Raw genomic sequence first — 25,814 nt, 5'->3', positions numbered from 1 at the left:
AATCCTTTCCAAAACCGTTTGAACTAAATTTGTCAATGAATATTCAAGAGGACGGTTATGCAAACAAAGTACGGCTATCAAATGGTGATTTTCTTCAGTATTTACTGTGTGTTATCAATGAGGGTTTTGAGTTCGATATTTATTAACCTTGCATCGTAAATCACCGAAGTCAGGTGGAATTTGGAGCTGTATTGTTAAGAAAATAACAGCACTTGAGAGACAACACATTTCTCTGTTTATTGCCGTTTGAACTAAGTTTTTTCGGTATTAACTTTTCACGCTATGGCTGTAGGAAAATGGTCTATATGGTAAAGTCATAGGCCTAAAACTGCGGCGGTCGAACTCAGTTCGCGTGCCGCACAAGGAATGGCGCTAAGGAATTGATATGATTCATAGGAATGGGAGGGGTGTGGGGGGGGGGGGTTGTAGTCAATCTTACAGGGCATTGTGACTTTGATTTGTTGAGGTAAAATGAAGAATCACATCAAATGGTCCCAACAAAAATTGATCAGCATAAATTCCAGTATTTGAATGTTTATATAAAACGGGATATATTTTTTAATAACATTTTTGTATTTGGTTATTCATTTTCCAATAACATGACACCTACTATAAAGTTAGGCTTTAAAAGCTTCCTTCATTTCTCGACAAATTCACTTTGAATAATAAAAGGGCAATCTCTCCTTTAAATGTGACATTAACTAAAAGGGGCACTTCTTGTTTATGAAAAGTGCACTTTTGAGGTAGTAATCCTGCCTCTCTCTCTTCCTGCTTTAAGGTAGCATACGCCCATTAAAAGCCCCATAGACTTACACACTAAATCACAAAAGTAATGTGGTCTCTTAACGCTACTCATCACCTGATAGCTGACAAGTTGGCCTTTCATGGAACCATCAATTTTCCGTATCATGACCATGTAGAATTTTTGCTATCCGAGCCGGAAGTTTTCGTTACTTAAAAACAAACCTCTTCACTCAGTGGTAAACAAATTTCCTACGCTGCTCATGGGAGGCCTAAAGAGGTCTAAAATTGCCTCAATTGACCCAATTTTCTCACCACATGTACTTCCATTCATGCTCTTCAACATGCAAGCCACAAAAAAACTAGATTATGATTGATAACAGGTCACAAAAGATGTTCTCCTGCTGCTTTTTGGCACTTTTCCTGAAGGGGAACAATCGAGCGGATGGATATAGACTCTAATAGGATTATGCCACCTTAATCATGCAAACGGTACCTGTTCTCTCTACTTAGCAACCTCCCTTGCCTCTCTTGGTCCACCTCTCTCCCCCGCCTCTCCATCTCTCTCTCTCTTTCGTGTAGCCTACCGAAATATGGCAACGGTTACTATGTAAAACATCTTTTCATTCCGTTTCGTTCGTACTATTATCGACATGTCGAAACTACGTATAATACTATATGTGTAATACAATTACAAAAAAACAAAACATCGTCATCATCTTTCCTACAGTATTTAACGCCCATCGTAAGCCTCCTGTGCAAATTGCATTATCAGACGGTCGACTTTTTAAGTCAAAAATGTTGACTGTTTTTGTATCGACGTTCTTATACTTTTTACCGAAATGTCTACTCTGAATTAACGACATATTATAACGTAAAGTGGAAGCGAGGAATTGGTCACGTGATTAAACCTGTTACTTTTTATTTTGGCGAAAACAAAGGTCCAGCTGAATTACACAGCACTACCGTGGATTGCATTCCCGGTTAGTCGTACCGAGTTATAGTAAAGTCGGTGAAGAAATTAGCCTATTAACCGGCTTACGATAAAAAAAAAAAAAATACCCCGTTTAACCGGTTCACAGTCGACATTGAACCAGAACCTACTGCAAACGAAAGAACACATGTTTTAAGTTTTGATTTTCCAGGGGGACCTTAACCCCCCCCCCCCCCCCCCCCGAAAATTCCACTCTTCCTTTACCGATGCACATGTCACTAACTGATAGCAGGCCTACCATAATTAATTATACCGTGATATTGATATAGCCAGAATATAAACTGCGGTAGCTCTTCAGTGATCATAGATGATTCTTTTCATACCGCGTTCCATGATGCAGTCATCCTTACATCGTATACAGTGTGTATATCATGTCCAGGTTCCCAAACTTATTCAAATCCAGCTGTGAGCATATAGGTTACAATACACCATATCTATGTTACCAAATATATACCTTTAAAGTTAAATCAGGAAATACATGTTGCATTAGGTATATAATTTCTAAGTACTTTGTTTATGAGTTTATTTTGACACACTCAACTACGGAAACAGCCGCCGCCTGTTAGAACAAAACTCATTGTAAGATTTCTGCATGTGCTTAAATAAACATAATGTAGGGACGGATCGAATATCACCGACGTTAATAATAGTAATGCATTTACGTACATAGTTACAATTGCTTTTGGTTGTTGTGCCGATTGATATCAATATTTTGTTTGCAAACACTTCGCAGTGTCTTAACTCTGTCTGCAGATTTGGTCGTTGGAATAAATGAAACTAGATTGAATCATTGATCTAGCTATAGGCTTCGAATGGGGGTGGGGGGGGGGGGTTCATCTTACTAGGAGCATCAGGATTTGGCTATATAAGAGCTCGCTTTAGTTCAAGGGCGTAGGAACCGGGGGCTCTGGGGGCGTCCTTTTTCATTTCCAAATGAGAAAAAAATCTCATTTGGAGCACCAAATTGCATCTAAGGCCAGGTGAAAATGCAAAATTGAGTTTACAAAATGGAGTGGATGTTGAAGTGTGCTATATTGCACCAAATTGCAATCAATTGAACAATTATCTATTTCCCATCAGCTAAATGAGAATAGTGTACGGCAAACGCAGATGCAATGCGTTTTCCAATACGGTAATCACATTATTTTTGTTACGCTCCTTAAAAACTTGCCCCCTTCCAACAACATTCCTCCATACAGCAAAATAAAATGAAGAAAGGAAAACCTGATAGCGCATATAATGATGATGAAAGAAAGTTCAACAAGTACCACCATACTAGACGACTTCACTAAACAGGAACTATATGATAACGAAACCTTCACACATTGGATAAACACAACCTTAATTTGATTGACTGAGGATATGGACCGATTCAATCTTGGCGAGTTAATTATTCTTATTTATTTACACAAAAATGATATAAAAGGCGTATCATATTCGTCTCTATACGAGTCATCTCTTCCGTGTTTAGGATAATAATTAACTCTAAATTAATGCTTTTCATTTTCTACTAAAGAAGAGGTGGAGAAAAGAAGATGTTTCTGTTTCCACAGTGCACATACAGAGTTAACTCGTTTTACAACGTTTGTTTAGTTGATAGGTCATTGATCAGCCTATACTGACTCGGTATTAGTTGTGGAACTGGCTACAAGTTAAATCAACCCTATATAAACATGTCGGAAACTGAAGAAGAACCAAGAAAATCAAAACAGCCTATTCCGACGATAATTTGGCTTATGTTGAAGATAACATGTGTGTTCTACCAGCGGAGGTTGGTTGTCGCCAAACGTTGCTTCAAGTGCCAGTTACCTTCATGTGAAGAACTAGCTGTGGTAAGTTTGCCGTTTGGTTAATTAATATAACGTATAAGGTAGGTCTGCAGGCTTCTGACAACGAATGCTATTTCAGGTTTCCAAAGTATAACCTTAGTAGGCCCTTGGAGCTATAAACAGTTATAGCTCCATGGTAGGCCTAAATAGTTGGGGGGTTTTTTTGCGATCTGTCACAAAGTACGTCGTATCCTGGTAGATCAAGATGTTTTGATATGCAAAACTTGAAGAGCTCCGACTACTTCTCATATCCTCATATCCAGGGTCATTATAAACAGTGTCTGATAAAATATCGTAATGAATAATGGCATCCATTGCAAGTTTCCATTTGTAACGCAGTTACCAGCGAAGGATGGAAAATATACTTTATAGGCCAATACATTTGTGCCCCTGCAGTTATATGTTTTCTGCGACATAAAGTATTGTTACAATTGTCGTAAATTATCAAAACTTTACAATTATCAGCTGCATGGGCACAACACACGTTATTCATACTTGCTTCTATATCAGCTTGTAAAATCACATAAAAGTACATGATTCATATCAAAACAAATGATTAATAGAAAACTATAATTCCAAGATATTCTTCTGGTAAACTCACTGTGTTCCAGTTATAAAGCTCGTGCATTATACGTATATATGAATTATATATCTTTAAGAAAAATGAAGGGCGTTTCCTCTTTTGATTTAATATCTTTATAGCTTACTAGAGGGATGGGAGAGGCGAAATCTTTCATCCCGGTGAGATGGGATCCATCTGGGCAAGATTATGACTTTCCTGATGCACTCGCCAAAACTTCACAAACGAGGCTCTCAAGCAAATGTAAAGTTTGTCAAAGTTTCTGGTGGGATCATGATGGAGATGTTTGTACCTATATAGACCAAGATATAGGTATGCTCTTAGTCCTTGTCATGAACATTGTATAGATACGCATAACAAGAAAGTGAAAAAAAAAACAATGAACCGAATTAAAAATATATTAGTTTTTCGACAAAAGTCCAAAGTGTATTAGAATTATTTGTAAACGTGTGTGTTGTTTATCGTCTCACAATTATTGATGCAAGGATCAGCATTGCCCAAAGATAGTAATGATTTATTCCTTTTTTATTTTTATGACAGGAGTTAGATCTTGGAACCACCGTGGAAGTTGCCTAATGTCTGTGTGTTTCTTAGTTGGAACAACTGCTGTCAACATATACGAATTTCTGGTATTTGCACACTATCACATTGGCAAACGCTACTTCTTCATAAACGATTTATCCTTCATAATTTTTATGATGGAGCTCTCCGTTTACCCGCTCATGAGTTTGTACTCCAAGCTGAAGTCGGCGACTCAAGGTATGGTCCCTGAAGCGTCATGGTCGACAACTCTGAATGGGCGTTACATGATTAAACGTCTGCAGTTCATTGACTTCCATCAGAAAGGTGAGGGCAAATATGGATCATTTTAGTTCAAAAAACGTAAACTGTCTGGTTTAACCGAAGAAAACAACAACAATTGTTTGAGATGTGTGCAATGAGACATAATAATGTAATGGTAGCACACAGTCCATGGTGCTTAGAGATCATATGATATAAAGCCAGATAATGGCCACTCATAATATTGAAACTTCATCAGCATTTTACTGTCATCCTAACGCAGAACATTGGTCCTTTGTTAAACATTTAAATATGCAGTTTAGCCATTCTCTATATATATATGTTTGGGAAGAATTTGAAGAATCAGAACTTCCAGCAGCTAGACTGAGTACTTTTGAAAACATTTATCATATTTTATAGGAGGCTATTTATCTTTGGAGACAATCCTTATGAGCTTTAAGTTGATGCACCACCCAGGGCCGGAATAAGCGTGTGGGGTGGGGGGGCAAGCAATTGTGTGGGGGCCCTATTTTCTGTATATTACGTTACCGTTAATAGGTATACAAGTGTTAGTATGAGTCATCGCGGCAGCCTTTGAAGCTAGCATATCATAACAACTGCGCGATCATAACACCGTAGTTTGTGTTTCTTTAACATAACGACTGTACACAGGCTATTTCACTGAGACGAAAATCATACCCTCGATCGAAGGTTTCTCCCGGACTGATTAGTGACTGCCTTGATTCGAGTAGCGAATAATATTCAGTCAGCGAAACAGCATGGGAAACGCATCACTTCAACGTTACATGCTAAGAATTTTGTGGATCACAATTACGACAGTGTTGTCAATTTTAGGATACTCTTAATATGGGGGGCCCCAAAATATGGGGGGACCCGGAGCACGTGCCCCTGTTGCCCCGCCCTTAATCCGCTACTGGCACCACCACTCAGTTTTTTTTTCACCTATTTTTTTCCTTCACAGGTTATCCCGGTAGGCTGCTGCTATTCCTCTGTTTTGCCTGGCCATTAGCGGTGTTCCTACATCGAATAGTTATTTACTCATCATTTGTTTGTCCACAACACAGAGGATTCCAATTTTACAAACTACGATCCCTTACTATTACCCTGATATTGATGACCGTATGGACGAACATCCTGTATCTTCTGTTTCTCTGCAGAGTTTCATTCGTTCGTCAATTTCAGCTTGTTCAGGTATTCCTCGAGAATCATCAAGACGATTTGGATAACTGTCGTCAGGTCGTCTGCAACGTCGCGTACGACTTCCGTTGCTATGCAAAATTTGTTTACATATTCATGATACTAACATTGCCGTTTTGCACGTGGGGAATAACAGCTGTCATGTGCATGCAGTACAAACATGGACAAGCAATTCCGTGTGCTAGTATCCTGTGGATGCTCTGGTCACAATTATTAATGTTTCTTGTTGTGAGTCTCTCTGCGGTAGGTGGGCTCGATGTGTCATACATGTGGCAGTATTTTCGTCTTCAGATATTTACTAGAGCTTATAGCAACTCAGACTCGCGATTTTGGCGCAAGATAAGGCGTCACCTTGACGACATGTGCATAGAAACACGAGGTATTCGGTGGACAATGACACTATCTTTAATTAGTGCATTTTTGGCCGTATATAGCTCCCAGTAATAGTAGTAGGACGCCACCCCTACTGATCAATCTGCAAGATACTATCAGGTAAAACATGTTCATACTAATCAGTGAAAGCACTAGTCTAGATCTTCCAAAGTGGGGAAGGGGTGGGCGGGGGGGGGGGACAAGTGCGTGGCAAGCAAACAGTTTGGACGTGGAAAACACATCTGACAGGTATAAATAGCAAATCGGGAGGAGGGGCTTAACTTTTGTCTCACCGAGTCGACTGGGGAGGGAGGAATTGGGGGAAAGGATCATGATTCGTAGGGAAAGCCCCTTTAAGACCCCCTCCCCTTCTCCACACATCGTTCTGCTACAACTGGTAATACAAAATATATACAATGAAGGAATAATGATCAATATGAAGTTTTGTTTGGGGAGAGAGGGGGGGGGGGGGATACTGGACAAATTGTGAACTTACAGGCACATACAAAGATAACTTGTAGGCATTTAACTATAATTCTAGGTCTTACTTCTTTTATCAGCAATAGCCTACAGTAGAACAGGTAGGAGCTATGTGTTTAATAATGATGATGGTGGCAAACGCCACGATCGGATCTAAAGTCAACTAAGCATAGAACCGTTTGAAAGCCAATGGTTACAGCTTCCATGGTAAAGATGAGCAAGCTATTTAAATACTTTATTACACCCATGAGTGAGTGCAGATGCATGTCAATATAAACTATATAGACATAACATAACTATATACATAACTGGGAAGGGGGGGGGGTCCGTAACATGTGAATGAACCTTTTAAAATAAGTGAATTATTGTCATGTTTATGTACTCACTTAACAGCGTTGGGAGATCTAACGTTACATTGTATAGGGTGGCATACTCCTATTAGAGTCGATATCCATCCGCCTGGTTGTTCTCCTATCTCAGGAAAAGTGCCAAAAAGCAGCAGGAGAAGATCTTTTTTGACCTGTTATCAATCATGATCTAGTTTTTTGTGGCTTGCATGTTGAAGAGCATGAATGGAAGTACATGTGGTGAAAAAAAATGGGTCAATTGAGGCATTTTTAGACCCCTTTAAGCCTCCCAGGAGCAGCGTTCGAAAATTGTTTACTATGAGTGAAGAGGTTGGTTTACAAGTGACGAAAGCTTCCGGCTCGGATAGCAAAAATATACTTGGTCCTGATACGGAAACTTGATAGTGCAATGAAAGGCCAACTTGTCAGCTATCCAGTGATGGGTTGCGTTTAGCTAGCTAGAACTTCTATCTAGACTTAGATACCACATTACATTTTTGATTTAGTGTGTAAGTCAATGGGGCTTTTCATTGGCGTATGCTACCATAGAGCTGTATGGGTTATTGTAAATAGGAAAAAATAATATGGAACGCCAAAAGGACTACAACGTATGATGGTAAAATGGTGCACGAATATATGATAATGCGAAAATTCACGATAATATAATGTGGAACGTTTACGACGATAATGTAATAATACACGATAATAATATAACAGTAACGATGATGATGTATATAAAAGAACACGATGATAATGTAACATATTTGTGACGATATATAATAAAGATTATGCTTAGCATAACTTGTTGGACTTCTTTATTATTTAGTAATTCATATTTTCATCAAGTTGACACAGATCTGTGTGTTATCGACGGTAAAATGATTAACATTTTCTCCGTGTACTTTAACATGAATTATTTCATAATCATATATCAAATGTGTAAAGCGTACAAGCGTTAATAGTTAATAGGTGTAATCTATGTATGATACGACGGAACCAAATAATTTGTGCACTAAATATCAATATTTTACACCTCATCACAGGAACAGGCTACGGTAAAATAAGATCACCGTACTTCGCTTCACACGCTGTTTATCCTCTTTTTTTCCCGCCTTTTTTGAATTTTCAGTCTTCGTGATAACTTAAAATGTCTGCATGTAAATAAGTTACTCCATTAATTAGTTATTTATGTTTCAAGAGAGTTAATTAATGTTTCCTGACCTATTAACATGATAATTATCGCACGGAACAAGAAAGTGACAGGCAGACTAGGCCGGCAACGCCGCTTCATATCGTATGGATTTTTTTTTTTCAATTTCTTTGGCGGAGTTTACAGGTATAGTCAATCTCTAAAAACAGACATTTGTGTCTGGAAAATTGAGACCAATATCAACTGGTTATCTAATTTTAACCGGTTTTTTTTGTAAGGGTTCTCTTCCGAGTAGTGTAAGTTAGTTTGAAACTAAACAAGCGAGAGCAGGCATTAATGACCTCAGATTTTTTTTTTTTTTTTTAATCTAATCAAACGACTAAGTATCAGTTTCCCTGTTTACACCGTCTTTCAAACCCTTTCTCTACCCGACAGTCACTGATATTCTCCCATCCATATAGTGCCGAAGATTTCCTCGGGACACACATTGCGCGCAGGGGCGTAGCGAGCGGGGGGTGTGGGGGGTGTCACACCCCCCAATAATTTGGTCGCTGTCGGCAAATTTTGGGTCTGTCGGCAAAAAGAGAAAAGGTGAAGAGAGCGGAAGGGGAAGAAAGAAGGAAAGCTGAATAGAGAAAAGGAGAACGGGAGCTTCTTCCGTGCCAAATTTGACTTAAAATATGCACCAGATTGCATCTAAGGACGTTTCAAAACTAAAAAAATGCCAAAGAGGAGGGGTAGACCCCCTACCCTTAGACCCTCCCCCATTTCAGTCACCACTTCCAGATCCGTCGGCAAATCAAATTTGACTTAAAATATGCACCAGATTGCATCTAAGGACGTTTCAAAACTAAAAAATTTCCAAAGGGGAGGGTTAGACCCCCTACCCTTAGACCCCTCCCCCATTTCAGTCACCACTTCCACAAAAACCCCTTCGCTACGCCCCTGATTGCGCGATGATGTTGTCTTTTTAATTAATCGTTGACATAACGCGTGGAAGAACTCCTAACAATAAATGCATTACAACTTACGTATTCCACGAAAGAGCTACAGTACCCAGACGCACGGTGTATACATGTCATTACAAGGCATCCGTAGTGACATCGTTTGGGGAGTACCAATTTGCTTTTTTTTATCATGTCTTTAATATGGTTTTCAAACTGATCATTTAAAATATAACAGTGTATCCATTAGAAACATCTCGCTGAGATATTAAATGAATTAATATCCTTCTTATGCCCTCTTTTAAGTTTAAAGCACTATATTTCCTGCTAAAACATTAGTGAACATCCTGGTCGAAAAATGCATGAATCTTAAGTGAAAATATTTATTTAAAGTATTCAGCTTACAACTTTAGTGACGGTTCAAACATTTGTATTTACTTGCATTTTATTTTGTATACGTGGCATGTCTCAGGTTTAATAGAACATATTGTTTTCACAGCTATATGCTGCATAATTAAACATAATAACTATACGTTGAATCCTCCTATACATGATTGAAATTACTCACTCTCAAAAACCAGCGACGCTTTTATTAACAGTTTTAAAATGCGTTGAATAAACATCAGAATGTCAATAAAAATACACATTATATTAAGTAACCTTCTTAAAAAGAAATCAGTAATGTGTATAAAAGCAGCTTAAATTTATAAGAATTAAGAATATATATAGCACAAAAGATTGTAAACACATCAAATGTTGCAACTACATAGCTAACAAATTATATTCAATGTTTATCTAGTGATGGGGATATGTGGCTCATTCTCGGTAAGGAAACTTACCAGGATGACACAAATCATTTCAAATCTTGTAGTTTGCAAAAAAAAGTGTCAAGAGTATAAACATTTTGATAAGCTCTATCACAAAACAACAATACTGAATGATTAACGTGAACTACAATGAACGTAATCTTTGATCATATCTGATTAAAGGCATGATTTAAAATAGCAGAAAATATCATAAGATAACAACAAGCTACTTATATTACTTTGATAACAGTAGTTATCTGGTTAAGGATGCAGTTAACTTGGTCACTAAAAATGAACTTAACTGTAAATATTTGTCCTCTTCAGTCCAAGTAATATATATCGTTACATGTAATTCTGCAACTCTTGTGTGTGTGTTTTGTTGTTGTTGTCTTCTTTAATTAAAATTTCACCTCAGAGCTATTAATAGCTACAAAAGAGCTAATAAAAGAAAGCACCATTGTCCACCTGACACTACTAGCTTCGCAACAAAGATGATCCATATGATGAACGATTTTTTGCCAAAAACGAGAGTTGTTATGATTCTGTGCAGTTATTAAGACCTCTTGACGGAATTGGTCCCACATGTACGTTGCATCAAGCCCTCCTGTTGCCGAGAGACTTAGTCCCAGAAACATAACGACCTGTGACCAAATCATAGGAAATACACTCTTACAAGGGTAGTTTTCGTTCTTATAGTGCATACACACCGTAGTGGTTACAGCCCAGGAGGAGAAAGGTAACAGCATCATCATATAAATGTAGACAAGTTTTCGGTAACAGTTAAAGTCATAGACGACACTCCATATCACTTGGCGACAGACGTCTAAATCTCTTTGGTGTTTGTTTATGAATAAACGGACAAGTTGAAATTGTCGCAGAAATGATACGCGACATAGGAACAGTAGGTACTGGAAATTGGCCCACATCGTCATTAACACAAATGTGCATGTTAAGGATTGGAATCTTTCAAAGGACAATTCAATATGCATACTTTTACAACCAATTTCCGAATAAATGAGAATTCTATGGGCTAAAAGCTCCAATGGCCAAGCGAAGCAAAGGAACAGCAACATTTTCCCTGGTATTCCTGAAAGAAAAAAAAAACATATTTGCGATAACATTCAGCGAGTACGTTGCTACAAGACGACTTCAAACTGAAAGTAAAAACATTGAGTATGTTAACTATTTTAATCCAAACTTATGATACCCATACGTGTGGCCTTGCGCGAAGTGGGTTTAACAGGGACGGGGAGGGGGGTATACAACCCTGGGCCCGGGGTCATTTACCGATATAGTGACGGAACCAGACAAGCATTAGATACTGAGGTCCATGTGACACAATTGTCCCAGGGCCAGACCTGTCTCTCAACGCCTCTGCAGCGCTTTGGTTAAGCTTCATATATATATATATTTTTTTTTCCACGGACCGTGTCTTCCTCAACTATTTCATTCAATTTTAGACGTTCACGAAGTGTATGACCGTTAAGACCTCGTGAAACTACTATTATATAATTTGTTTGTAATAAGATATACTATAATGACCGAGTCAGCTACGATGGGTAGTAAATATTCATGTATATATTTCAACAAAGTTATTGGTATGGATCTAATGTACAAAATTCATTAAGGAATTGAATAAAAAACAAATATATTAAAGCAAATTATATCACGAAAAATATGCCTTCAAAACAAATATAGAAGACCTGTCCCCCCTTTGAAATGTACTTCTAGATCCATTCATTTCATATAAGGTGTCACCTTTATGTGACTCTTACCATTATGTCCAAGTCATTACCTCTATCACTCACTGCAGAGTTGATTCATGCATGTGAATGTCGGCTGTCCTTCGGTCGTATGGAAAGCCATTTTAACATTTAATCGGGAATTTGAGATATCTGAAATTGAATTCAAGATATCTGCAATTCTAATTCGAGATATCTGAAATTCTATTTCAGATATCTGAAATAGAATTGCAGATATCTTGAATTCAATTTCAGATATTTCGAATTCAATTTCAGATATCTCGAATTCAATTTCAGATATCTCGAATTCAATTTCAGATATCTGAAATTCTCTGGTATTTCGAGATATCTGAAATTGATTTTAAGATATCTGCAATAATTTGTAGATATCTTAAATAAATTGGAGATATCTGTAATTTCAATTGAAATATCTGAAATTATTTCGAGATATCTGAAATTCCTTATTAAATGTTAAAACGGCTTTCCATACGGTCGCACATAACCGTTACGTATTCATAAACAGAAAGTGATTGAAGTTAGCTCGACACGAAGTGTATAGCAAACAAGCTAATATTTGATACATTTGTTATAGACATTCCATTGATTTACCTCGTACATTAAGCTATCTCCCCAAAACTATTTCTCACCTTTTCTCTCAAAGTCTATGAATTGTAAACGCTTGACGATGAATCTGGTGTTAAGTGTTGTAGACCACGTGGCTCTGGACACGTTACATTGGGAAGAAGATCTGAACTTTGAGTACATGCTCACGACAGGATAAAACGACAATTCTATCAGCAATATAAAGTAGGACAGGGCGAAGACGAAGCTGTTCGATTTCCCTTTATTAAATTGGACAAATCTGACAAATTCGTAGATGTTCATGCATGTGATGACAAACAAAACGGTTATCGAAATCAGCCAACTTCCTCGATGATTCCATCTTCCAACACCTGTATAAAAAGGAAATATAGAAATTACGAAAGATTCACGAGTGATGAAAAACCTGAATTTGCGGGTGGGCATATCAGTAATGACATATATTTCATGATATTACATTTTACACAAACAGTATAGCTGATGACAGTTTGTTAATTCAGTTACTTACCACATGCACGGTACGGTGCTACTATATGGCAACATATGCGTGAGGAACGCGAAAAAAGTTTGTCGATAGGTACGACTTTCGTACATTACTAAATTGTCATGACATATCAGATTTTAGTTCAACAAAAAGTACTCTAGTTTTGACTTTCAGAAACGTCTCACGAACCCACTGGGATGGACTTACGCACCCCCTGTGGGGTTCGTTCACCCCAGTTAGGGAGCCCCTGTTCTAGAATAAACCGATCATATTTTTTAAACATACCTGTGTTTTTGTCTGAGTATTTACATATATCACCATTATGGTTCCACCAGTAGCTGTCACATAATAAACAAGTATGGGACTGTAAATGTTCCCGAAGACTCGGAGATTCATCCATGGAGTCATATCCTTGTCCGGATGGATCATAGCACTCAGGAAAATAATCATTCGCTTCAACAGATCTCCCTGAAATCTATAGGAAAACCAAAGTATTCTGTACATTGTAGACGCCAAATACACGTCGGTAAAGAAACTTATGTCAAATTATAACTGCAACATAATATGTGGTTCACAATTATGTTAACTTATATGAAGATAGATATATCAGTTAACACTGTGAAGGATACAATTGCATTTTGGTTTGATAGATATTATTCATCGAGCTAGCCTGAGAATATCATCAGTATATACCGATACTGTTAATGTTGATATCGTTACGTCATTATGTTGAATGTATACCCCACATTATGTTGAATATATACCACCATTTAAGACAGGAATTAATTTTCTATCCAGGGCCTTACCGGTGATTCAGTGTAAATATGTTAACTAATTGCTTTCCTAAGACACACAATTATAATTGAGATATTCAACGTTAAAATAAGTCCATTAGACTGAGCAATGTGAAAATGTCTAAATCTTAGAACTTATACCTTATACGACATATAGGATCACATCTAAAAAACTATATCACCTTAAACGTGAATTGCTTCTTAATATACATGTATAATTGAAACTGTGTTTTTATGGTTGACTTTGCCCAGCCAGTGCTATCATAATCACAACAACAACAAGAACAACACACACTTGACATTTCATATGTTACGACAAATACTTACCAAGTACAACTGCTTGCATCGTTCAACTTGGCATCGAAAGCATCGTCTTTTACCGGTCAAGTGTGTCGGATAGAAAATGCAAGTTACTTTCATAACCAACCACATCATAGCCGGGATCGGTCGCATCGAACTGTTCCGTTCTCCACAAGTGGAGGTTTGCTGGTTCTCAGAGCGAAATGGAACCGCGGGCTCTCTCAATCTCCCGTCGGCTATGTTAAGATAGCAAGATGCACTCATCTTCCCAGCTGATTTGTGGCTTCTTTCCAATTTATGAAAATTCTTTGAGATAAAATATTAAATTTTCAAATGTAACTATGCATGTATTGTTTGGAAAGAGTTGTAAGCATCAGATAATGCCAATCACTGAGGTATATGTAAATAGTGTTGTAACATCAATCAAATGAAATACACGTGTAAAAGTAAGGGGGCCTGACGCTTCGATCCTATCAGGATCTTCTTCAGAGGCTATTTAAGGTGTTGTTGTTTTTTTTTTCAATTAAATACATGTTACAATGGCAGAACAACTTGACTCTAATATAGGAAGGGACAAATATCTAGTCTCAATGGCAGAACAACTTGACTCTAATATAGGAAGGGACAAATATCTAGTCTCAATGGCAGAACAATTTGACTATAATATAGGAAGGGACAAATATCTAGTCTCAATGACAGAACAATTTGACTCTTAGGCCTATATAGAAAGGGACAAATGTCTTGTCTATTTAAATGGAACTCACCTTTGTCCACTCACCTATGGACTAGGTTGTTTGAATGTACAATCTTGTTCAAAGATATACCCTTCCTCCCTTCAGTCAGTGTTCTGCGATGTCAGCTATGGCTGATACTCACAAAGCGTTATTTTCCGGTTGTGATATTGGCGTTCATTAAACGTTGAAATCCTTCAAAAGTGTTATCATAACTTGAACTTAACCTTGCTTGAAACGATACAGGCTTTATGTTTTGGTCAAACGGCGTGTTCATAGAAATGCGACGTAGTCAGAGGCTTCAATTATATATAACAGGGAGGTAAGAAGACACCAAAACAGGATCGACAAGTTCTAAGAAGGAGACCATTACAAAATAGCCAAGAGATCAGTGAGTTCCGAAGAGGTTAATCCCGGAAAAAAATTGTCTCTACTGTGATAACTTATGTCACGTACTCTTTCCTGTCTTCGCTTAAGTAAATAAACCATCAAAGAAAGTCAATGACTATAATGTTGAGTCAATGTTTTGTCGTTTTTCCCCTTCGAAGAACATTCGACGAACCTTTCATGTATAGTATTTCGACTGAGCCCAGGCTGATTTTTATCGAGATCATCTACAGATGATGTGGCAGAAGGTTTGACACTGTTCGTCGAGCTTCAGATCGATCACTGTTCAAAATCACGTCTAGAGGTTATACAGTCAAACATTACACAATGTTACTCACGTCGTTTATAATTATCATTGCAGTAGGTTATATGACATTTGCAACACTATCAAATCATATATTAGTATTACTTTCACTTTATATTATTATATATTTATTTTCACTATCAGCGAAACTAAAAATGACTTAGTCAGTTGGAAAAGTGCTAAGTTGACACTTATAAAGCGGATAAGCATTGCTTATTATTATAACTTACCTGTTTAATTAATCGAATTCCTCTTTTCTTTTTTTCTGCGAAGCTTGCATATATTTATCAGCCGCACAAACATTTTGCTCTCAAAGATAAGTGGTTATCTGTAAATGGTTGTTGTATCAGAGGGAACACGAGGCAGTGACATGCAGTTAGTGCTGTCAGTGAGAACAATTCATTCCTGTAAGGCAGGGGTTCCCTAACTGGGGTGCAAGAACCCCCCAGGGGGTGCGTGAGTCCACCCCAAGGAGTTCGTGAGACGTTTCTGAAAGTCAAAACTAGAGTACTTTTCGTTGAACTAAAATCTGATATATCATATGCTTTAGTAATGTACAAAAGTCGTACCTATCGACAAGCTCTTTTCGCGTTCCATGCGCATATGTTGCCATAGTAGAATATCGAACCGTGCATGTGATAAATAACTGAATTATGAAACAGACCTTTTTATTATTATTGGAATAATACACTATGAACTTAATCATTTTACGAAGCACGGTTATGCGTATCACAGTATATAATAATTACTCAGATCGTATCTCGAAAAATTGGGGGTCCGTGGACAACTCTGACATCCACAGGGGGTTCGTGGGAGGGGGGATAAAGTTAGGGAAACCCTGCTTAAGGAATATCTGTTCAAGGGTATGGCTTTTTCTTCAGGGAAACAGTTCTGGCACATTCTGCTTATGGTTATGAATCAATTGAGCACTTATACTATAACACTGTTATAGTTGATCGTAGATGAACATCGCATCACACAGTTAATGTGTAAAAGCCGTTACTATAAGGCTATACAATTGACTACTGGTAAAATGGAAGTAAAATTGGAAAGTGTAACAAGATAATGTAACTGTATATGCAATGTTGCTAAATGCTCCTTCAAATCAAAGTTGAAGTATTCTCTTTCCTGTTAAAAAAAACATTCATTATAGGGTTATATTATGAACCATTCTTTCAGTTATAATTTTATGTCTTTTGTCAGTACCTTGTATTTAGAAATATATATATTTGTTGTTCTTGCTTGTAACTAAGATCGCAGGAATAACCTAAAGTAGAGCAACTTAATTATGCATGAATTGACTGTACACTCGTGTCTAATTACCGACCGTAGCAAGCTGTGTGTGTATTTTCTGGGATCGATGGTGGTGTCTAACTCTTCTGTTACACCTTATTCGAAACTAGGTCAGATTACCATCATCAGACGTTTCTTTGTACGCGAGTCTTCACTCCCTTTAAGAAGTTTAATCTGACTCGAGTATGTACGCACGTGCGAACTAAGTCGAACGAATGCGGTTGCTATGGGATTAAACAGTAGTTTCAATCACTGAAAATATGAAGAATTTCATTACAAGACCCGCACGGTAAGTACACCTAGTGTATCAAATGATATGGTATAGCCTAGGTAACATTTGGTCAAGGCGATGACATTTTCTTCGTTTGATACATATACCTAGCTATAGACCTAACGTTAGGCCTAGTGGAAGTGTATAGCTAGGCTGGTGGTCAATCTATTCGTGCGATAAGAGCTGCTAAAATTAGAAACTTGTTGTAAAAGAAGTTAACCATGAAATGAGGAATAGATACTGGTGCATGCACATGTGTTTAGATTGTGTACTGTGATGAGCAATGTATCAAACATTTTATGCACCGTGTATAGGTTTTGTTTATGCACAGTGTGTATAATACATTGTGTCTGTCAATACATGATCCTAACCACCCTTCTCGTAAATGGAACCTTCCAATAAAATAAATTAACTTGTATTCATTTATTTATTTGTTTTGTCGCCAATTGTGTACAAAGGGAAATGAAGTCTCCTATAAAGTCTTAAAAAGATTAACAACGTAGGATGTTGTAAATTATCAGAGATATTAAAGAATTTACACAAGGAGCAATTTTAATAAACAATAAATCTAGAGGCTAGGAGCTGCAGACGAAAATGTGCTGTCTCCAAAATGACGCCTTTTGATTGGCTGTACAAAGTTGAAAGAATGACTGGAACGTAGATCACTATACAAAGGTTGTATTCTTTGACAATTATACATAGATATGCTGTAACCATCTGTATTGTAAATAGGGCGATAGGTGAGCAGAAGAATGTGAAAGCAATGCCTAATTCTATGGCTAGCCAATGGAGATCTTCAAGAATTGATGCCATGTGGTAACTAACGCTGGATTAATAGAGTCCAGCTATAGCTGCCGAATTCTGAATAAGCCGAACTAATTAGTGGACAAGAGATGACGCATATTCATAATAAAGGACTGAGTTATCGTTGTCTAGTCGAGACGCTGCAGACGAATGCTCAAACTGGATGAGAATTGGTCGCGGAAGGAATCGCTTTACTTTTGCACCACTGTGGAGATGAGAATATGCTGAAACGTTAACGTGCTTGACCATGGTCAGGTTACAATCGAGAATTACACGCAAATCACACATATTTGTCGCTTTGGAAGAACATATTGTCGCAAACTGAAGCGCACCAGGGGAAATACTATATGAACAAAACATACACAACACATATCTTGGTAAAATTGTTTACACTGACTGCGACTACCTACATATTATTGATCGTCGATTAATATTCAACATAAGCAAACGATTGCAGAATTTGGCAATTAAAAGGGTACTCTACCTACATGAAACATTAATATATTCTTTTATGCAGCCACTTCATATGAGTTAATATATAAACCACGAACACAACTGAGACCGCACACTCTTCCTGCTTTACTAATTATTACATAGTCCGTTCGAAACAAACATTTCGTTTATTACGTTGTTTCTTCAGACTGAAATTTCACGTATAGATATTGTCTTTGGTTATCACAATGTTGCTCTTTACGTCTCGAGAGAAAATGAACATCACTAACAAAATCACGTTTATTCATGCTAGCATATTTGTTTCATTGTTTTATTGTTGTATTGTGTATTGTTGTATTGTTTATTGTGTATTGTTTATTGTGTATTGTTTATTGTGTATTGTTTATTGTGTATTGTTTATTGTGTATTGTTTATTGTGTATTGTTTATTGTTTAAATTTCACGTATAGGTATTGTCTTTGGTTACACAATGTTGCTCTTTACTTAAAATGAACATCACTAACAAAATCACGTTTATCATTCATGCTAGCATAATTGTTTCATTGTTTTATTGTGTATTGTGTATTGTTTATTGTGTATTGTTTATTGTGTATTGTTTATTGTGTATTGTTTATTGTGTATTGTTTATTGTGTATTGTTTATTGTTTAAATTTCACGTATAGGTATTGTCTTTGGTTACACAATGTTGCTCTTTACTTAAAATGAACATCACTAACAAAATCACGTTTATCATTCATGCTAGCATAATTGTTTCATTGTTTTATTGTTGTTTATTGTTTTATTGTTGTATTGTGTATTGTGTATCGTTTATTATGTATTGTGTATTGTTTATTATGTATTGTTTATTGTTCATTATTTTATTGTTCATTGTTTTATTGTTTATTGTTTTATTGTTTTAAAATCGCCTTGGGCCACATACCTGTGTTCAGTGTCCTATATATAGTAACAAATGTTGTAAATCAAAGGAATAACATAACAGAAAAACTCCCTTTACATCATCAATGTACATAATAAGCTATGTTCATTCATAATTGAAACTAGAATAAGAGAAGACTTGTAAAACGGTCAGTCTTTGATGGATTTTGATTTGTAATGCCTATGAGAGTGGTTAGGACATTGTTATTCCTAGATGTCCGTAGACCTTGAACAGGGTTTGTTAATGTCAGTATTGATTGTTTGATTCAGCGAGTTAGCGGTTAAGTCATAATAATATTGACAAAGTTTACACCTCAGTGGTTGCAAACCAATTGAAAGAAGGAACCAATTGAAAGAAGTAACCATTTAAATCCCCCTGACGTTTTGTTCGTTCTGGTTTCTTTGTGATTGTTACTCCATGCATGCACTATTTAAAGGTTACAAGAATTCAATATGCAATTAACACACACACACACAACACAAATTAACCTATCAGCTTGTAATAGCAGATACAAATTATAACATATCCTTCGAAGTAGTACATATAACCATAGGCGTAGGGGGCTGGGGCTGGGGTGGGGGCTGCAGCCCCCAACCAAATATTTTTGTGAAAATTCGGACAATATGCTGAGAATTTTTCGATCACCTACTGAAGAAAAATATATTGCAATGTGTTTTTCAAATGGTTAAACTTATATTTATTATTAATATTATCATTATTATTGTAACGACTTCCCCATGGTAATAACACGGCAAATTATTGTATGTAATATGCATGCGTTGCAATAACCGATGCATTCCTATATGATATGTTCATTAACATGTTGAACGCGCGCGAAAAATGTTGGTTATGTTTTTCGGGCAAGTCTTTACAGCCCCCCCCCCCCACCCCCAAATCAAATTGGGCTCCTACACCTATGCATATAACAACTCCTTGGTCGTTCTCCCATCAAAATTATAATACATGTATACATCTAGGCATATACAGCGTTCCACAGTCTTTCTACTATGATTGAGGTGAAACAATACCTTTCACTACCTGAGCCCACCAGCCCCCCCCCCTCCCCCCACACACACACAATGTGACAACACTCAGTTTATGGTCACCAAACTGTCTGCGGTTGGAATATTCTCAGATGCAGCTAAAGATGGAGGACAGGGGGTACATTGTTATGACGTAACGTAGCGAAAGTACCAACGAGTTCCTAACAGATCTAGAATAGTAGCAGTAGCATTAACGTTGGATTCTGTGCAATGCAGCTTACTGAACGTAGGCCTACGTAGGACCGTGGCCGATCATAAATTTTGAACAAATGTTTTCAAAGACATCTTCAAAATTACGACCACGTTGCGCAAACAATAATGAGGGTTAACGACGGGCCGGAGTAGTTACCTGTGTCTTCGCAAACTCAATTGTTTAGGCCATATGATCATCCGATCGTGTATTTACGGAATCAGAAGTTGGCGAAAAATAGAGGGCGTCTGACATTAATTGCTTGGCTGGATTCATTGTATGGCACCTTTAAAGTTAGGAAACATCTAAATATATACAAATACGTATATTTAACCGACCACAGAAGAGGAACTATAGTGTAAATAAATTCGAATATAAAAAGCAATAAAACTTTGTTGCAAACAGTATTCAGAGTAATGTTTTCCACGTTATCACATTTTCTATTTTCTTAAACACGTTACATTTTCTATCGAAATGACTCCACAAAGACTGAACTACTCTACATTCCGAAATGACCCGGAAATCCCCGAAGGACTTTCTATCAGGGCCAGCAGGCTAAAATGGCCATGGATGTTTTGGTTTGCATTGAAGGTGCTTGGGCTGTATCATCACAAGTCAGTGGTAATACAAAGAAAATGTTTCTGTTGCCAAGTATGCAGTATAAACGACGAAATATCAGGCGGACGAGTAAATGGACATCAGTTACATTTAGACTATTTGAATCTCGCCTATGAGTCAGATTCACTGGATATATATAGCCACAATGACCTCAATGTATCAAGCAGCTTGCAAAACGGTGATGAACCTTATTGCGCAGTTTGCGAGACCCTATGGTGGAATGGCAGCCGTCTTCCTGTGAGGTACACAGAAGAAGATATAGGTAAGTTTGTGAGAAAGAAAATACCGAACAAGTTCATCAATCAAATATTCACTATGAATGGTTTTGCTATTATATTAAAAGCCCCAATATAAAACCTGGTATAACGGTCAAACTTTCACTTTTTTTGCCCCCCTCGCCCCCTTACGTGTAATTAAAGGCCGGCAATGTGACAAGAAATCGATTTCTCTTAAACTTGCGGCATAGCTTCTTTTTATCAATGTCACAAATTTAACATGCCAAATGTAGTCCCTTCTATACCTATTAGTCTGGTTCTTAATCTGCATAACTGCCGCAAATTCGTATCTAACAAAATGAAATTCGGATTAAGAAAAATGCTGCTGTGTGCAAAATGCCTGTGTAGGTAAAACATATAAATATAAAATCAGAATTTCAACTCTATTGTTAAACCTGATACTGAAGTAAATACAGGTATGTATATATGGCTTATTATAGTCATAAAATCATTAGGACAAATTATTCCCTTATTAATATTATTTACTTTCTACTTCTTCAATATTCAAGCAGTTTAATGAGCTCAATTTAACAAAATAAGGAACCGACATAAAATGTGAATTGTTGCAAGTTCCGCTATTCCTCTCTCTCACATTATCTCTACAGGTGCACGATTATGGACCCACCGAGGATCAGGGGTGCTGTCAATGGGATTAATGGCTGTGTCATTGTCTTTTATTATGTTTGATCTGAGTACATTTTTGCCGAAGTTGTTTGCTAAGCCAGATGAGGTGCTGCATCTTTCCCTAATCATGACATTGTTTCTCATGCTTTCATGTCATATCATGTTGTGTCTGTGCTCGATATTTCGAAGTTACTTTGCAACTTTCTTACCTGTACTCGGCTGGGCGACCGCATTGAATGCCAGGTTCCTTGTGAAGCGTGGGCAAATATTGGACCTTCACCTCAAAGGTATATACTATTTACATGTTTATGGTTAAATCTCCCATTTAGAAAAGAAATATAAGCAAAAGATTTGTTTAGACGTGATGATGGGTAATTTTATCGACATGCATGATACGATACCCCTGAGTGATTCGTCACCTTCTATACTAAGTTAAATGACATCATAAGGGTATTTATATATGTTTTCGATATGTAACCTCGTTGTCAACACACACACACACACACACGCACACAAACAAAAAACGTATTGTTGGTAACTTCCTTAAGTTAGCATAATTGTCATTTTGTCTGGTAAATATGACGAATTGCACCGAACAAGTCAATATTTTTTGCAGAGGCAAAAAAAGGTTCCCCAAACTGCAGTATACATTTGAAGTATGTAACATTTATAGTTATTATAGTTTATTTTGTATAGTTAAAAAATGATCAGTCCTCTACCTTTTTTTTTTCTTTTTTTTTCAGGTTTGCCAGGAATGCCATTTTTCTGTCTGTGCCTGCTTTGTCCTCTTGCTTGCATGTCTTACCGACTCGTTATTTTTGTAGTCATAAGTGACTGTCAAATCAGTGTTTACAAAATTTCTCAATCATTGTTTGGACTCCTGTATTTTGAGTCCTGGGGCCTCTTCGTTTACATCCTCTACCTTGTTCGAGTCTCCTTCCAGCGTCAGTTTAATCTCCTGCTCTGTTACATCAACGAGTTCGAAGGCGACTTAAAGAGATGCCGGGGAACTCTCTGTGAGGTACTCGCTGACTTCAAATGCTACAAGGAACTTTGTAGTCTACACACGGTGCTATTGTTACCGTTATACGTGTACTCAATCGTGGCCAATGTGACGTTGAATTACTTGATTAGCGAAAGTTGTTTGACTAAGTTTCCAAAAAGCCTAAACGTCCAGGAGCATATTATGATCCTATCTTGGTCAGAAATATCAGTAGCATTTGTTTTATACACTTTTGCACTGGGTGGGTTCAGAGTGGAGTACATATGGGAGAATTTCTACGAGAATCTATTGTACTTGAGGTCTGGCAACAATTCAAAGTTCTGGGAAGAATTGTTATGTGGTTGGAAAGACCTAATGAAAGTATCTAATGCCGTTAAAACTTCAATGATTGGCTCTGTTATTGCTATTTACTTGGCATTTGATTTTCATGATCAGAGCCTTGCTTTCCTGACCAATTCCTGCAACTCTACATCAGTGACAAATAGCACATGCTTTTAGATATAAAAAAAAAATATGCCCATACATGATTACAAGGCGGCTATGGTATTTCACTAGTATTGTCTTAGTTAGCATTTCATCACAGTCGCTTACAACGATATAGTCATGTCAAATTAGATATGAAGATTTTTGATAACTATATGAAACAAGTTATACCATGCATACAAGCAATTATCTTGCATGTTCATAGCTTCTTTTTTTCTCAATGATTCATTACTGTTTCGATTTATATTCATTACTTCTGAGAGCAAAAAAATGGCTTTATTTTCCACTTATCTGTCAGTAAACACATTTGGTTTCTCTTTACACATGGCCACACATAGAAAGTCTCTGTATACAACAAGAACCAAAACCTTTCAAACTTTGAATTGTTTGTTTTGATTACAAATGTGGGGGGTTTTTTCTCTCGAAGGAAGCGAGAAGAATGGAGCTTCGTTTGTTTTATTGTTTTGTATACAAGCCGATACAGCTTTATGAGCTTACTGTAACGTGAATGGTCTTTATACTCCTCCGTAGTAAGCTGTGCACATAGCTACATAGCTAGCCATTCATGAATATTCACATGGTCTATTGGGATGTAATTTTGGAGGGTTAAATGTTAATTGATGAGTTTTATAGTCTAATTAAGAGAGTTATGGAGTTAGTGAATTAATATTATTATTGAGTTAAATGTCTACGACATATCTGCATATCTTTGGGGGAATAATGTTGTTGATGTTTAAGTAAATAGTTAAAGGGATACTTTTTAAGAAAAAGTCGCCCAGGGAAGAACCTGGGCACGAAAACCAAACTACCGAACGTCTGATCCGCTCTCAACCCCAGTCCCCTTGCATCGGGACTGTGCACTGTGTGATCATCGTCGGGTGTGCATCACCATTCCCCTCGAAAGGGAACAGATACTACACATGATCTTACCCAAAAGACCGAGTTAAAGGGATTGTACTTCAACTTGTATTATATTTTACTTCTTTACCATAGGGAGTCTTCTACTCTGTTAAGCCAATTCAGTCTTTATAGAAGACTTCCTTTCACATTGTAATATTTGTGTGCTAAAACAAATAAATTAACAAAATAAACAAACTTCACATGTTGTACTGTACTATTGAGTATTATTTATACCAGAGTGAGATAACTTAATAAATGCTCGAAATTTTATTTTCTAAGAACCGACTCATACACTCTTTCGATTCTTTTGCGCAGTCTTATACTTGTGTCTATTTACAACCTGGCTTGGTCTCTAGTTACCTTGGTAACTTATTCACAGGCTAGCAACGCTCTACTGGGGAGCCTGACAGTACGTCTAAAGATACAGGACTCTTGACTGGGCCAACTTGGAGCTCATAACGCATCATTACGATCTCTTCCTGACGATGTAACGTAACAATCTTATCACTGTATATTTCGTGTAACTTGACATGACTTAAAGAAACAAACAACTTCTTGTTTCGACCAGGATTCAGATTAGGAATTTCATGTTGGCTACATAGTTGGTCCGAAGAAACAGTGAAACTTGGTCATACAAAATCTTGGAAACTTGGAGATGTTTTTGGCTCAGCAATATAAGGAAGTAGTCAACTTATATTTTTCTTACTGATTTCGATTACCAAAAAGAAAACTGCCATGTATGGTGTTCAAGATTGGCCAGAAATAGTTTGATACGCCCCTCTCTGTTTCTGCTAGGGTTTTGTTTGACACCATATGCACATTACAGATTACAACAATTTGGTTACATGCCTGTATTATACTTAATATCACGAAGTGAACAGACTTGTTTTATATATATAGTAGTTTACATTCCTCCTAAGTAATGTAACATTATTATCACTAAGGACCTCATTAATAAAGGAATCCATTTGTTGTGCGGAGACTGGAAGCTGTCAAATCGTATGATAAATATATATGCTGGCTCGTTGTCCTATGATTCTGGCAAAGAACAATCCCAGAAAATCGAACGTGTCCTTTAAGTAAAGTTGTTTGATATAAACCAGAAAACACAATAGTATCGAGGAAGATACATCCACAGCTCCTCTAGATACTTTTTATTGATTAATACTTTTTTTTGAGAAAGGAAGTTGTACGTCCATGGTCCATTGACGTCCATTGAGCTTACATATGGTGAACCACCCGTGTACTGAAAATCGCTTTCTTTTTTCTTCGTGCATAGTGAATGAGGCAAAGGTTTTGTAACGGTGTCATGAGGTCATTATCAGGGTCACGCCCCCCCCCCCACCCCACCCTTTTTCC

The 25,814-nt window shown here is 37.2% G+C and overlaps 3 protein-coding genes across 5 annotated transcripts; 2 read left to right on the top strand and 1 right to left on the bottom strand.

Moving 5' to 3' along the window:
* Positions 1 to 3,062: 3,062 nt before the first annotated feature.
* On the top strand, positions 3,063 to 8,142 carry LOC139960063 (uncharacterized). The gene is made up of 4 exons (XM_071958102.1): positions 3,063 to 3,567; positions 4,267 to 4,456; positions 4,685 to 4,990; positions 5,907 to 8,142. The coding sequence occupies exons 1-4, from the start codon at positions 3,409 to 3,411 to the stop codon at positions 6,584 to 6,586; spliced, it is 1,335 nt and encodes a 444-aa protein (XP_071814203.1). The 5' UTR covers positions 3,063 to 3,408; the 3' UTR covers positions 6,587 to 8,142.
* Positions 8,143 to 8,285: 143 nt separating this feature from the next.
* On the bottom strand, positions 8,286 to 15,899 carry LOC139960062 (uncharacterized). 3 transcript variants are annotated; one of them, XM_071958100.1, is made up of 6 exons: positions 15,814 to 15,899; positions 14,926 to 15,577; positions 14,189 to 14,467; positions 13,353 to 13,542; positions 12,631 to 12,936; positions 8,286 to 11,328 (listed from the first exon to the last, which is right to left on the bottom strand). In XM_071958100.1, the coding sequence occupies exons 3-6, from the start codon at positions 14,423 to 14,425 to the stop codon at positions 10,640 to 10,642; spliced, it is 1,422 nt and encodes a 473-aa protein (XP_071814201.1). In that variant the 5' UTR covers positions 14,426 to 14,467; positions 14,926 to 15,577; positions 15,814 to 15,899; the 3' UTR covers positions 8,286 to 10,639. The 3 variants fall into 3 exon arrangements, with proteins under 3 accessions (XP_071814201.1, XP_071814202.1, XP_071814200.1); XM_071958101.1 differs by lacking the exon at positions 15,814 to 15,899 and having other exon boundaries at positions 14,940 to 15,663; XM_071958099.1 differs by lacking the exon at positions 15,814 to 15,899 and having other exon boundaries at positions 14,926 to 15,662.
* Positions 15,900 to 20,415: 4,516 nt separating this feature from the next.
* LOC139959491 (uncharacterized) lies at positions 20,416 to 25,803 on the top strand. Its single transcript, XM_071957146.1, has 3 exons — positions 20,416 to 21,432; positions 22,051 to 22,356; positions 22,813 to 25,803. Exons 1-3 carry the CDS (start codon positions 21,027 to 21,029, stop codon positions 23,568 to 23,570), a joined length of 1,470 nt encoding a protein of 489 aa, XP_071813247.1. The 5' UTR covers positions 20,416 to 21,026; the 3' UTR covers positions 23,571 to 25,803.
* Positions 25,804 to 25,814: the final 11 nt, after the last annotated feature.

Source organism: Apostichopus japonicus, chromosome 19 (assembly GCF_037975245.1).
Source record: "Apostichopus japonicus isolate 1M-3 chromosome 19, ASM3797524v1, whole genome shotgun sequence".
NCBI lineage: Eukaryota > Metazoa > Echinodermata > Holothuroidea > Aspidochirotida > Stichopodidae > Apostichopus > Apostichopus japonicus.
The sequence above is the reverse complement of the archived record's forward strand: the minus strand, read 5'-3'. Positions and strand labels throughout refer to the sequence as shown.

Coding starts and splice junctions, on each gene's coding strand:
- LOC139960063 (XM_071958102.1), top strand. CDS start 3,409: ATGTCGGAAACTGAAGAAGAACCAAGAAAATCAAAACAGCCTATTCCG. Junction 3,568..4,266: donor CATGTGAAGAACTAGCTGTG/GTAAGTTTGCCG, acceptor ATATCTTTATAG/CTTACTAGAGGGATGGGAGA. Junction 4,991..5,906: donor CATTGACTTCCATCAGAAAG/GTGAGGGCAAAT, acceptor TTTCCTTCACAG/GTTATCCCGGTAGGCTGCTG.
- LOC139960062 (XM_071958100.1), bottom strand. CDS start 14,425: ATGAGTGCATCTTGCTATCTTAACATAGCCGACGGGAGATTGAGAGAG. Junction 13,543..14,188: donor GATGCAAGCAGTTGTACTTG/GTAAGTATTTGT, acceptor GTTTTCCTATAG/ATTTCAGGGAGATCTGTTGA. Junction 12,937..13,352: donor ATACTCAGACAAAAACACAG/GTATGTTTAAAA, acceptor CTTTTTATACAG/GTGTTGGAAGATGGAATCAT.
- LOC139959491 (XM_071957146.1), top strand. CDS start 21,027: ATGACTCCACAAAGACTGAACTACTCTACATTCCGAAATGACCCGGAA. Junction 21,433..22,050: donor GTACACAGAAGAAGATATAG/GTAAGTTTGTGA, acceptor TTATCTCTACAG/GTGCACGATTATGGACCCAC. Junction 22,357..22,812: donor ATTGGACCTTCACCTCAAAG/GTATATACTATT, acceptor TTTTTTTTTCAG/GTTTGCCAGGAATGCCATTT.